The sequence below is a fragment of the Zootoca vivipara genome, chromosome 7 (genome assembly GCF_965207765.1).
Source record: "Zootoca vivipara chromosome 7, rZooViv2.hap1.1, whole genome shotgun sequence".
Lineage (NCBI taxonomy): Eukaryota > Metazoa > Chordata > Lepidosauria > Squamata > Lacertidae > Zootoca > Zootoca vivipara.
Genome location: NC_142590.1, coordinates 37,461,988 through 37,475,840, shown reverse-complemented (window position 1 = coordinate 37,475,840; position 13,853 = coordinate 37,461,988). Strand labels below are relative to the sequence as shown.

General features: G+C 39.3%; 1 protein-coding gene and 1 pseudogene across 2 annotated transcripts in view; both read right to left on the bottom strand.

The window, feature by feature from the left end:
* DAB1 (DAB adaptor protein 1) overlaps positions 1-13,853 on the bottom strand; it is a 206,900-nt gene that overhangs the window by 141,572 nt on the left and 51,475 nt on the right. For both annotated transcript variants that reach the window (XM_088673999.1, XM_088673998.1), the window contains exon 2: positions 7,455-7,657. In XM_088673999.1, the coding sequence (XP_088530125.1) occupies positions 7,455-7,521 (67 nt within the window). In that variant the 5' untranslated portion in view covers positions 7,522-7,657. The remainder of the gene's footprint in view (positions 1-7,454; positions 7,658-13,853) is intronic.
* Positions 59-6,350, bottom strand: LOC132592476 (nucleic acid dioxygenase ALKBH1 pseudogene; annotated as a pseudogene).

Genomic DNA, 13,853 nt, shown 5'->3' with positions numbered 1-13,853 from the left:
TGCCTGACAGTCATGTTGACATGGGATGCTTGCAGATACTTGGCACAGACTTGCCAGTCCTCCTGAGAGCAGGGCTCCATAACAGAGTCTTCAGGAAGGTCAGCAGGGAGAGGCAGCTTTAGGCAAGAAGGCAAAGGCTTCCCCTCCAGTTTTCTGTTGTGGGCTCATAGCCGAATAAAGAAATCTATCTATCTATCCCCTCCAGGTTGGGCAGAATCCTGGGGACTGCGTGGTACAGCAGGCGGCTGAAGCCGGGCATGATCATCATGTCCCCGCTGTGCATGAACATGGCCACAGGAGCTTAATCTCGTTTCAGCCCCCCTAACAAAAATATGGATGACTGTCCAAAACAGAATGATAGAAGCGTCTGAGAACAGTCCAATTTTCGGACTCATCCACATGAAATCCCAGAGATGAATCAAAGTGATAGTAGTTGAGGATTCCTGCTTCTGCTTGGAAACGTGGAAAACCACAAGCTTTAGCCACTTGCTCCGAGAGGAAAGCCAAATCAGATGGAAAGGGTGTGTAGTGGTTGGCTGAATATTTCTTTGTATTCCCGTTATAATGGTAACCCAAAATCACCCAGCGAAGCTTTTCCAGTAAAGTTTCTGAGGCCCATTTGCTGGAACTTTTGTTTCGCAACTGATGCTGACTCTTCCTCCATAGATCAGTCGTCTCCATAGAAGACATGTGCATATCCAAATTGCCCACATTAGGCTTTTATTTATGTTTTATGGTTTTATGGGAGGTATTTTTGATGGGGTGGTGGGTTATTGTCTTGTGAAGAACCCTGTGTTTCTAATCAGATGAAGGCAGGTATCCAAAAACGAATAAAATAAATAAAATCTCTCTGAAGAGACACTGGTTTTGCTATATAAAAAAATATTCCCATCCCAGACAAAATCTCTTTTGAATGTTTTTATTGGCTTGAGCAAACACTGTGCCAATTCTACAGGCACAGCTCTGGCTGGTTCTGCCAAGCACTGCAGAGCCTGGGAGTAAACTACACTGCGGGATTCAAAATAAACCTGAAAGATGCCTTTGAATATTTCCTGTGTGCAGTTAGAGATGAGTAGCAGCAGAAAGTTAAACTTCAGAAGGGAGAAAATAGGGCAACAGAGTATAGCACAAGAAATTGGACCCATGTTACTTTAAAAGCTTTATACATACACATCATTAATAATTCACATAATACCTCACATGTGCCACTTATTTACTGCCATAAATTTCATTAAGACATTGTAGTGGCTCCATAGGGCAAAGCAGGGAGCATTGCACTGTCTGAACAATGAAAACTCTGCCAGGTAAAAGCCCTCGGTAAAGATTTAACCACATACACTCCTCCGAGAGTGGACTTAGCTCACATTTCTTAAATGCTCCTTTGCTCTTACACATCCCCGACCCTTTTTTATCTTGGAGCACTTTAGGCCAAGTCTTTGTTACAGTCCCTGAATGTTATTACACAGCCAAGTGAAAACAGAAAAATAAGAAATACATTGCACTCCACTTTTCCTTCATGGCATCACGGTGTTATATCGCATATACAACACATATAAAACATCTGAAGAATCTGAAGAAGTGTGCATGCACACGAAAGCTCATACCAAAATATAAACTTAGTTGGTCTTTAAGGTGCTACTGAAGGAATTTTTTTATTTTACATATAAAACACTTTTTCTTTCCCAATCTAGCTGAGTCCATGGAGGAGGAGAAAAACTGCAGGTGTAAGTAGCTACATTTTTCCTGGTTGAGCTGGTCATGGGTTCAGAAGAGTGCAAGTGTGGTTCACAACCTGCCAATGTGGCAGAAGGAAAAAGTCCAGTGAAAGGAGGGAAGGCAAAAGCAAGAATTCTGGGAGGAAACTCCTCTCAATCTTACGAACCAGCTGCACCAGGGCTTAAGCAGTTTAAAAACATCAACACAGCAAACAAAGAAGGGGGCTCTTGTTTCCAGAGTCACCTAGTCATTTCCCCAAACACTTTCTGTTAAGTACTCAAGGCCAAACAAGACATGGTGCTAGTTATACAAACATAAATTGTGTGTAATCGGACAAGTCCAAATTAATGAACAAATAAATCAATGCAAGAAGTATTCAATATTGTTCAACAAATCACTGGGTAACAAATTACTTTAAAAAAAACCCTGAAGGTATCTTTTATCCAGTATCTAACAAGAGAAATGGGGAAAGCCAATTTACAACTACTGTGGAGCCTTTTAATTAAAACCAGACTTTGTATTGGGCAGCACTGGAAATCACCAGGACCCCCCATTATAAAAAAATGGGTAAGAGAGTTGTCTTACTAACTAAACTTTTTTTAAATAAACATTTTTATTAGATTTTCCAATTTAAATATCTAATCCATTTTCCAATTACATAAATTATACAAATATCAATTAAACATTTTAACCAAATCTTCTGCCAAATTATAATCTTACTAACTAAACTTTTAGGGTTAGCCAGAATACACAACTGACACAAGATGACAGATTTATCAAAATATATTTATTTGACAATTATTAGAATAAGGCACAATACAAGACATAACCATCTATTTTTTTTCTCTGTTCTTTAATGAAATTTTAAAAAGTAAACCATTGTTATGATTAAGACATTGATATATTCATGGGTAACAAATTAACTCGAACCACCTCCATGCTTGCCTTGTTTGTATTTCTACTCTTTTTCTGTGGTGATATATAATAAGTAGAAACATTCTTATCTCATTTCAAATAGCTTTTTAAAGTAAATTGCAGGCGGAGGGTTGATCCTGATTAGCATTGGGGAAGGGTAGCCCTGCACCTGCCATTTGCACTGATAGGAAAACTCCCATGAACACTAATGGAAGCTTTCCTTCCAATGCAAATAGCATGTGTGTGGGTTAAATCCCTCCTCTTTTCCACACCGGGTGTCCTAATCTGCTGTTTACTTTTCAAAATACACTGTGTGAATGGTTGTCTGATCTAGTTTGGCCCTAAGTGTGTGGATTTTGTTTTCCAGGGCACCAGATATAGGGGGCAGGCACCATATTTTCCTCACAGTAGGAATTTGAAACACGAAGGTTACTCTTTCCCACTGTCTACTTCTTTTAAAACATGCTGAAATGAGATGTGCTACAATTCCAATCAATAAATGAGTTAAAGTTCCCAATTACGAAGAACATACACAAACTGTTACTCTCCTGCTCGCATGGTTATTTTGAGCTGAATAGGTTCCCTGTTCCATCTATGCAATTTACTGGAAGAGCCGAAACCTCTTCATCTCTAAATCAAAGGCCTTATTTATTGGGAATAAAAAATTCCATTGCGTAACAAACTAGGTGATTACCAACACAACTTCAGGTGCCTTGCTTGCTAGATCCCATTGATGGCAGTTAATGAACTTGAAAAATGCACATTTTTTTCAAAATGTCAATTGTGTCACACACTGCACTAGGCTAGGGTTCATTTGTTGATGTATACGGGGTGTGACTCAATCCAATGAAAAATAAATGGGGGGAGGGGAGAATCAGCTTTCCTTTTCACTTTTACTGCACAGCATGCTTTGGAATTTTATATATAGATTGGTTTTTTATTTTTTTTTATAAAAACCACATACCTCCTTCTGTAGCCTATACTATCTGAATGAACATGATTCAAGACACTGATACTTGGACTTTCAGTAAGGAACATGATTAATTTGGATGCATCCTACTGCCAATATATAGTGGGTGGTGTGCATTTTCAATTCTGTTTTCATGATGGGAAGTGATTGATAGCAGGAGCCAAAGTTTTCCATGAATGGGTGCATGGAGTGTCACAGTACTAGGAAACTCTGCGAGAGAACTGCAGGCTAGAAAAGCATTTGTGCTCACGTTCTGTTTGTTCTAATAAGAATTGCACAATATTCAGTTACTCTGTTTACGGCACACTTCAATTTCCTGTGACATTATTTTATGAAGCTTACTGGAGTAAATATTACAAGAAGTGAATCGAACATTTTACTGCCAATAGAAATTATGACTGAAACAGCTTCTCTCTATATGCTTCGATTTATTCTTATTTGCAATTATACACAAATAATACTCAAAAGAGCAACTGGACACTTCTTAGCACCTGTGATTTTTTTTAATTTCATGGTTTTTTTAATTCACGTTTGCATACCAAAGAAAACCCAATAAGGATGACTACATTTAATTTATTTTGGGGGGGGGGGAACCCAGGTGCAAATATAAAATATAGTATGCTGTCTAATTTAGTTGACAATCACATACCAGAACTGGTGCTTGATCCCAGCATCTCTAAGGCCACATTCCAGTAAGGGCTCAGGTTGATAATGTGTATCCAAAAGCAGAAAGCATAACAGCAAACAATACATATAACTGACATTATTTGGATGGAATAATTTCAAAAGCCTCATTTGTAAATATAATAAGACAAAGAGTCTCTATGATTTATATGTGTTGTCCCATGGATTCACTGAATATTGATCCTGATAATATTGATACTGGTACGTGATAATCAAAGTGCATTTATTTCTTTTCAGTTATGTGGACAGAAGAAGCTGGTTTGCAGGATGTGTTTATCTGCATGTTATCTCACTTTTCCTGGCTCTCTTGTTCAGAATTATGGACTTTACAGTGACAATCCCCCCCCCCAAAAAAATTATGTTAAATTAATTGGTCTGTAGGCCCGTGGGCTGGATAAACGGCCTCCATGGGCGGCTGGAGGTTGCCGATGCCTGCTTTAGAGACACACACATTCATGTCAAATACATACTAAAAATATTTGTCCTTTGCCTTTTACTATTATTTTTCCACAATTTGGATGTTTAAATTTCAAGAAGGCCTTATCTCAATAGGAACATATTAAAGGTGAAGCTGAAGGTAGGACTTCAGTACAGCAGAATGAGGAGCAATAGATGGAAATGTTATATATGAATAAATAGAAACATGTCAACAAGCATTCCTTAAGTGCACATAAGTAAACAAGAGAGTCTTTAATGTAATCTGAAACATATTGATTCATTCATTCAAGTAGTCTCATGAGTCTGAAATAACCACTCATATGAGTTTGCCATGATTTAAAACAATTGTCCCATGAATTTTAATTACCAACTATAACTATCATTCTATAACCATTCTGGCTTGGATCCTATGCTGCTGCTCTGCTCACTTTAAGGGAAGAGGAGATTTCCAACAATTTCACCCTCCATTTGCAGCTCCCTACATGGGCTTGCTGATCAGAAGGTCAGCGGTTCGAATCCCTGCAATGGGGTGAGCTCCCGTTTTTCAGTCTCAGCTCCTGCTAACCTAGCAGTTCGAAAGCACGTCAAGTGCAAGTAGATAAATAGGTACAGCTCTGGTGGGAAGGTAAACGTGCTGCTCTGGTTCACCAGAAGCGGCTTAATCATGCTGGCCACATGGCCCGGAAAAACTGTCTGCAGACAAACATCAGCTCCCTCGGCCAGTAAAGCAAGATGAGTGCCACAACCCCAAAGTCATTCACGACTGGACTTAATGGTCAGGGGTCCCTTACATGATATCTCATTCCATTCCCAAGGGTCATGAACATGAACTCTGTTCAATTCATAAAAGGGAAGTTAGGAACCAAGTTTCTGATGATATAATTTAATTTCAGCATTTCGAACCTCTCACAATTCATTCTCTTATGCTAACCTAAGGATGTGGACCAAATTGCTGCTGTTTGATTGTCAGGAACATCCCAACTGGCTTATTGCCACTGCCAAACACCCACTGCTTTTTGAGACTTGACTTAAAATAAAAATGACTTAAAATAAAATAAAAGTTGCAAGTTGTTCTGATACTTTTAAGGATTTTGTGATCAAAAGCATCTCTGGTCTTATTCCAGTATGCATATCGTTACAGTCACATCTTTATTGTGGTAATTCAATCCACTAGCTCACTATCAAAACAGCACTCAGCAAGAGTGGGAGCAAGCAAGCATACATTATCAGTAGAACAGCAGAACCTGGGGCTATATAGTACCAGAAAGGACAGGCAAACCATAGAGGGGATTGGAATACAGCCATCTCCACTGCTACAGCCAAACACCTGGGACTCATCACAACTTCCAGCATTCTGAGTTAGGGGGACTCCAACCTAAGTCCACAAACCTCCAAGAGAAAAGAAAGCATCTCAACAAGCCAGAGAAAAGAAATCTCTGCTAGAGTCTGTACTGATGCTATGAAGACAAAAAGACAGAATCCCAGATCTGGAAGTCAAAACTACAGTATGAGGGGACAATAGCCACAGTCCAGCTATTACATCAATTGGAGCCAACAGGTCGACTTGCAATTCTCCCTCCACTCCATTTCCTGCATTTTTCATAGATGAGGAGCTTAATGCTACCATCCCAGATATGGGTTTGCCAGCCTCCTGCACTGCAATTCAAAGACAAACTTGGGAGATGGGTGGGTGCTGAAGCCTTGACAGCTAAAATAGCTGGAGGAGGAGCCAGATGAAAGAAAGTAACAAGGAAGACCTAGTACAACCCACAGGAGGATTGGCCATAAATTCTGAGCTCCTATTTTGGGGAAACTTTAGTCAGAACACCAACATATGTACATATGAAGTAGTACTTCCAAAATGACACATCTTTCCTTGTCTTCCCCTTATGGCAGCAGGCATTTCTCCCATTTTATCCAGAGATTCAGTGTCTATAGATGGGAAAACTTTTGTTGTCAGCTTCTCTGAGTGACCTTACAGGCGCAGACATGGCACACGGTTCTAAGGAAGATTATTGTACATTTTATACTTTGAAGATCCAAGGTTAACAGTGAAAACATAGTATCTGACAAACACAGGAGATTTTAGTTAACTGTCATTAACCTAGTTCTTTCAACAATAGTTGTGCTTTGTATAATAAAGCAGCATGTGTAAAAAACAAAACAAATTAAAGGACAAAGTATTTTCCCCTAATGCTTACATCAGCTGTGAATAGTGTGTCATTTCACCATTTTGTAGAGGAGGGAGATTGGAGCAAAAGTGTTTGTCATTCAGTGTAAGGTTGTTAGTTACATGGCATCAATATATACCCAAATCTGTTTACCTATGTGCAGACCAACATGAATTTCATAGCAATAGCACTTAGCAGAATCAGATTGGCTACATAACACTGCAACTTCACCATGTTCATTATGTGATTCCTGATTGGCAAGGATCAGTCAGGAAATAACAAAGCCAAGGGAAAACATGAAATGCTGAATCGGCTAGCAGAGTGGAATTAATTGTTGTGAAAAGCAGTGGGAATGGTCACTTTTAAAGCGCTTTGAGGAAACATGCATTACCTTTCTAAAGCATTCATTTATTTTTAGGCAACTTGGACAACAGAACAAAACAGCAAAGCAACAATATGTGCACCTATCAGGAATTTAGCTAATTTTCTAAAACCATAAAGAATCCAAGTATAAATAGAACACAATCTGTACCAAACTGCAAAGTTTGGGGAGTTCCTACCTTTCTTCTTCGAGTCTTTCTTTGTGCTGGTTTTAACAGCCCCTTGAAGTTCTGTCTCAGTTGACATCCTATTATATCCTTAGTCCTCTTCACACAGATCCAGTATCTTGGCCAGGCTCATTTAGAACAACTCTCCAAGAGAATAACTCAGCTCCTCAGATACTAGAATGCAGACAGTTCATTTCATTCACCCTTTTGGAGTGCTGCAAGAAAAAGCAACATAAGGGTGGGTCATCTTCTGTAGAATCAGGTTATCCAAGAAAGATTAAACCTATGACAAACCATCCATGGATGTGTAGTTATGTACACTCAGCTGAAACTGCTTATCCACTTTTGTGTTAATTTCCAAGGGTGCTGAAAAGTAGCTCCTGTATTCTGTGACCTTCAGCACTCAAGAACTCCTTTGAAGTTTCAACACCCCTTTGTCCCCATGACTCCTGCTTCTGTTCTGTGCCAGCAGCTATGGTTCACTTCACATTTTGGTTTGAAAAGCGTGAATTAGGTAGGTTTTCATCCTCCCCTATCCCTACCTTGGAATATCAAGTAATGCCTTCACTAGTACCTGTTTTCTTGCTTCTCTGGCAGTCTCCATCATTCCTTCACTCTCAACCCAAACTTCTCTAGGTAAACTGACTATAGTTTGCTTGACCTCATTTTTATTTCTGTTTCTGATGGCGTCCTCAGTAAGACACAGTATTGCTAACCAGTTGTGTGTCCCAAAGTCCTATTCCTATTAGGATTCAATACGACTTGCAACTGAATCCTGACAAGACTCCCCACAGTTCTGCTCCTGACAATGATTTAGGAAACCCAGTTCTTCACAATTTAGGAGATTAAAGCTTCTCAACACTAGAGAATGATTTGACAATTTAAATCACTTATTGAAGCTAAGTCTATAAAACCACTTGCCCTTTTCAAATCCAGGCTCTTTCAACATTTTGAAATGTTTCAATAACACTACATGGCTATGCACAATTTGAATTGATTTAATATTCCTTTAGTGTGTCAGGGTTTATGTATGGTTCTTCTTAATGAGCTCTTCAGATCTGTATGTGAATTATGCAACTTTCAAGGACAGATCTTCAAAGTGTGCTCAATTGATTTAAAAGTATAAAGTTTCTGCCTCCTCTCCCAGAAACCCAAATAAATAAATCAACCGTCCAAAAAACAACACATAAACAACCCAAAATCAAACCAACCAATTTCTAAAATAGTTGATGCTTCAGATGAGCTGTAAATTACCTTTCTGAATGGAAAATGGAAATTTAATCTATGAAATGAAGGAAAGCTTTAACTGCTATAAAAAAACCTTTACAAGAACATCATTTCTAATTAGTCAAAACCAGGGGTCCCCAGACTACGGCCCCCGGGCCGGATGCGGCCCAATTAGCCTCCCAATCCGGCCCGCGACGACCCCCGCCGCCCGCCGCCCGCTCTTACAGCGCGCGGCGCGGCGGCGGTCTTCAAAATCGGAAAAAAATTGCCGAAAATCCTTTGTGCGCATGCGTATGGGCCTCTCCCGACCCAGAAGAGGTTATTTCCGGTGCACTTCCAGGTCGGGAGAGGCCCATACGCATGTGCACAAGCGATTTTCCCCCGACCGTGTGCGTGTGCGCATGCGCACAGGCGCGCACTCCCCGGCCCTCCGGCCCGCCGCACGGTCGGCGCGGCGGGCAACGGCCCGAAGCCCGGTAAGTATGAGGACCCCTGGTCAAAACTATTTAAAAGCCATAAAAGAAAGTTTGGTCTGGATAAGATGAAGGCTTAAAACTTTGTCTATAATATGTATGGTGGAAAGGGTTGGGATGAGGAAGAACATTCCAATCTATGTGGATGAAGGATGCTGAAGAAAAGCAATACTAGCTCCCAGAAAACATTTGGAAGCAAATTTCTGCCCAAACATGTAAGTGCAATATTTAAGGATCATTCTTGAACTAAAGTTCTTACTCCATCACAGCTTTTGCTCCCTGACATGAGCAGCAGAAAATGGAATTGCTAGGCAAAAAATAACATGCTGAAAAGACAACTGTAGAAAAGCTGCAAAAATGGTATGTCAGCAAACAGCTCCCTTTCACAGAATCAGGCCACAATCATGTTATTTATCTAAATTAATATCAAGGAAAATCAAATGTGTAAACAGCACTTGATATTAGTCTTTATACTTGTTAAGGCTGTCACTTGAAATGATAAAACTGACATATTGTCAAACTTTTTCATGACTTTGTACAAGGTCCTGTGTTGGGACAAATCAGAAAAACATGTCTGAAGGACAATATTTCAGAATTTAGACGCAAGGTTACAATAACAAAGTTGGCCAATAAGTTGTCCTAAATTTGAAGGGTATGCCCATGATTACATATAGGGTGCCTGTAACAGTAAGTCCTCAGAATCTGGGCAACAAATGTTGTTTAGAAGGGAAATGAAAGCTAAAGCAAACCGCACATGCAGGTTATGCTATATAAATTTAAGGTTTGTTAGGTTATTTATTTTTAACAGAACAATGGAGAATTCAGCTTCAGAAAAACAAGATGAGAAAACACAGAACTCCAATAATAAATTTGGGCAAGGGAAATTTTGGACACATTCTTAGTTTACCAGATCATATTTCTCAATTGAAATTTAGAAAGGAATGTATTATGAGAAAAAGCTGTTCACATCAGAATGGTTTAAGTCCTTTCACTGCCAAGGATTGTAAGCAACATCAGGGAACTTGCCTCAAACATTCGGCCTCGGTGCTCACATCTGTAAAATGGCTTTAATACTATACTAATACTGACTCATGCAACTAATATTATGTGTGTGAAAACCATCAGGATTGCAAAAGTGTAATGAAAATTTAGAACACCTACATAAAATAGTTGTAGTAGTATATTGCTATAAAATTATAAAATTCAGACTTGTTACTGAAAGTAGCATTTTTATTACTGGTTTTCTTAAGGGAAAGTGACATTGACAATCATAGTTTATCTTGAGCTTGGGTGGAGAAGGCCTTTTTCCTTTTGATTAAGTCCTGTCTATGCTTTATTAAGCTGTACAACAAGATTGACAAGGGGAAGGATGCTTTCAACAACCATCCCAGCCTGGATCTAGTGCTTTGTCTTTCAAGTTCTTTCAACAGAAGCGGAAGGAAGCTTTTCCCCTTTAATTATCATGGCATATTATTTCTTTTTAAGGAGCTGTCAGCTACACAGCATTCACTTAATGGGTCTCTCATTCAGATAATGACAATGGAACTGTTTCACAGGAGTGGCTGTTTAAACACAATATAAATAACCTCAATTTCTGGGGGCTGGGGTGCAGGGAGAAAGGTTGATTAAAACAAAAATATACTGATGTGTTTTAATCTTTGTTGGAAGCCGCCCAGAGTGACTGGGGAAACCCAGCCGGATGGGCGGGATACAAATAAATCATCATCATCATCATCACCATCATCATCATCAGGATTACTTTGTAGAACACATATAGCCCTAGCCTAAAGCAAAAAGAAGTGTTAAAAAGCAGGGGAGGAAAATGGCAACTACTGAAACTACTGAAACACCACTGGAGTTCAACATACTTTTAAGGGTTTATATCCAAGAAAGCAATACAACTGTGAAGCTCTGATATTGTCTGCCATTTAGAAAATATGCTTAAGAGATGTTAGGGCAAAACATACTTCCACTGGGTTCTTTCAAAGAATAAAATCTTGAAAACAAATATGGACACACTCCAAGAACGTTTGCACTCTCTCCATTGAAACAAATGCTGGCAATTTGAGATCATGTGTCCTCATTTGCATCTATCTGCCATGAAGTTCAGATATATACAGAACCAAAGCTGACAATAACTTGACTCGGAATATGAACTTGTTCATCTTACAGTGCTTGACTGCATTACAAACTGATCAGAAATCCCTCTGCTCTCTCACCCCCCCCCCTGAAAAAAAATTCCTCTTCAGCTCAAAATTTAAATGCCTGGAATGGTACAATGTTCCCATTGTACCATTCCGGGCATTTAAATTTTGAGAACTATGACCAATGTAGTTTTTTATGCTTCCCTCGTCCTCGTCCTGGAATCTATATTCCCAGAATGTCCTTGCAACTGAGACACTGTGATGAGCCTAGATACCAGCATCTTAGGTACAAGTAGCACTGGACTATTTAGTCCTGGCTCCTACAACATATTTAGCATCCGAAGCATTGTACACCAGCAGTGATCAGCAGGGTGGCATTGCACACCTGGTTTTCTGACCCCTAGCCAGGACAAAATAAACATCCAGGCATTTGAGGAATTTTAGACACGCTTCTTGGCAACCCTGATATCAATGGATGAGAGAGCTTAACTGTAACTGTTTTTACAATTGCTTTTAAATTGTTTCATTGTTGACATGTTTGATGATGGTGGTGATGTTACTACAAACACCACCTTATTAGTAAAAAGGAAAGGAGAAGAGTATGTGGGGTGTTGTTCAGGGACCAGTATGGGTGCCATGGGTAATGTCACTATCACCAAAGCAATAAAATCTGAATTTTGAAACTGAGAATTGAGGGGGCAAACCTATTTGGAGTGGGTTTGTGGGTCCAAAATCAAAATCAAGCAAAGGGTAGCTCATCTTTCACGAACCTCAATGAAACATACATAGGAGAACTTCCTGTGAACTGGTTTACAAGTCTTATGAACATGCTCCCACACAAATTTATTTAAAAGCCAATGTCACGCCCTATTATCCTCTAAACAGTGCATATGAAAGCAAAGTCTTGACATGTGTAAAGCAGGGGTCAGAATAAGGTCATGCAACAATGCTTTTTTTCCTTCCAACTGTAGGTCTTTGCATGGGTCATGACAGAAAAACGCTTACATATTTTCCACATTTCATCTGTTTTGATATCCAAATCAGAATGGCAAGCAGGCTGCTATTCAGAGCCACAGCTTTCATTGTCTCTGCCAATCTAGGTCATTGTTTAATTTCTTTTCCAAAAGGGGGGAGGAAAGAGCATGTTTTATCAATGAGATGCCATTTCTGCTCTTCTGTTATTCTCACTGTAGTTTAAGAACCACAATTGCATAATTAGTTTTAAAATGTTGTTTCTCCTCCATAACATTTCAGCTCTTGTGTTACACCACACTATTATTTATTACAAAAGTGTCCCCATGACTTAGATTTTCCTGCAGATTATATGCAATCTTCTTATTTTAACAAACATGAGAAGACTTCCATTCTCCTTTTGAGTGCACAAAGGAGCAATGCAAACAATTTCTGAATTAATTGGCTTTTAATTCTAAGAGAAGTACAGAGCTTATACCCTGAATGCATCTTATGATGATATAATACCTAGGAATTAATGAAGTAAACATTTGAAAACCCAATTAAATACAGTTAAAGTACTAGCAGCAGTTGTATTACTATTTGCTCTGCACAACTGATTAAAGGCTTCAAGTTTATCTTTCCACCACACTTCTAGAAATATTTTTATTTTAAGAATCAGTTGGCATTTGCACTAAATAAGCATTTAACAGTTTTTATAGCTTGGGCTACAAGACACACTTTTGATTTTAATTGAACAAAAGCAGCCTAGACAGGAGAAAATAGTTTTGTGGCCTGTAATATTTTGAGCATTAATGAGCTAATACACAGCTATCACTTGGGTTAAGAAGAGTTAGTAAACTAGAAATACATTTATACCTCGTCGCTCAAAATGCATCAGTAAAGACCACCACCTAAACTCTCCTGGCTAGAAAATAACACAACACAAGGAAAATGTTGTATGTCCTATATTACACATGTACAATAGGACTTTTCAATCAACTGGTGGCCCAGATAGAACTGGTACAAATATAGAAAATTCAGTTTATATGTTTTCTCTGGGAACAAGGAGAAAGAAGAAGCACACAAACAATTGAAAAGAAGCCAGCCAAGGAACAAAGTTGTGTTTGGTGAGTCAATTAAATGCTAGAGTTGAAGTACTGAACGTTCAATGGCAAGAACCAAAACAACGTACTGCTTTTAACCTGGTGCATCAACAGTTCTAAGTACTGTACCGTACTGCAGGAAAATTGGGGGGGGGGGGACGACGAACCTTGCAGTTCCTGCAGAAACAGTCTGTTTCGGAGAGTTCCATGTACTGTACACTTAAAAGTGTGATTCATTTAAGGGGGGGAGGACTGGTTTACACAGCACTTCACCAGCAACACACAAACATGTGAGTTCCTGGGGAATAATTTACTGCTGCTTTGCCTCTCCCCAGCCTTTTTTTTTACTCCATACTGAGGTAAGCCAAGATTTGATCTGGATGTTGTCCAAACTCATGCCCATGATTAAAGTAGGGTTGCCAGACTCAATAGAGGACAGGACTTAATTGCCCTGCTCTCTTTTGATTCTGGAAACCTTAAAGAGAAACCAGCAGACCCTTTGCTTGGAAC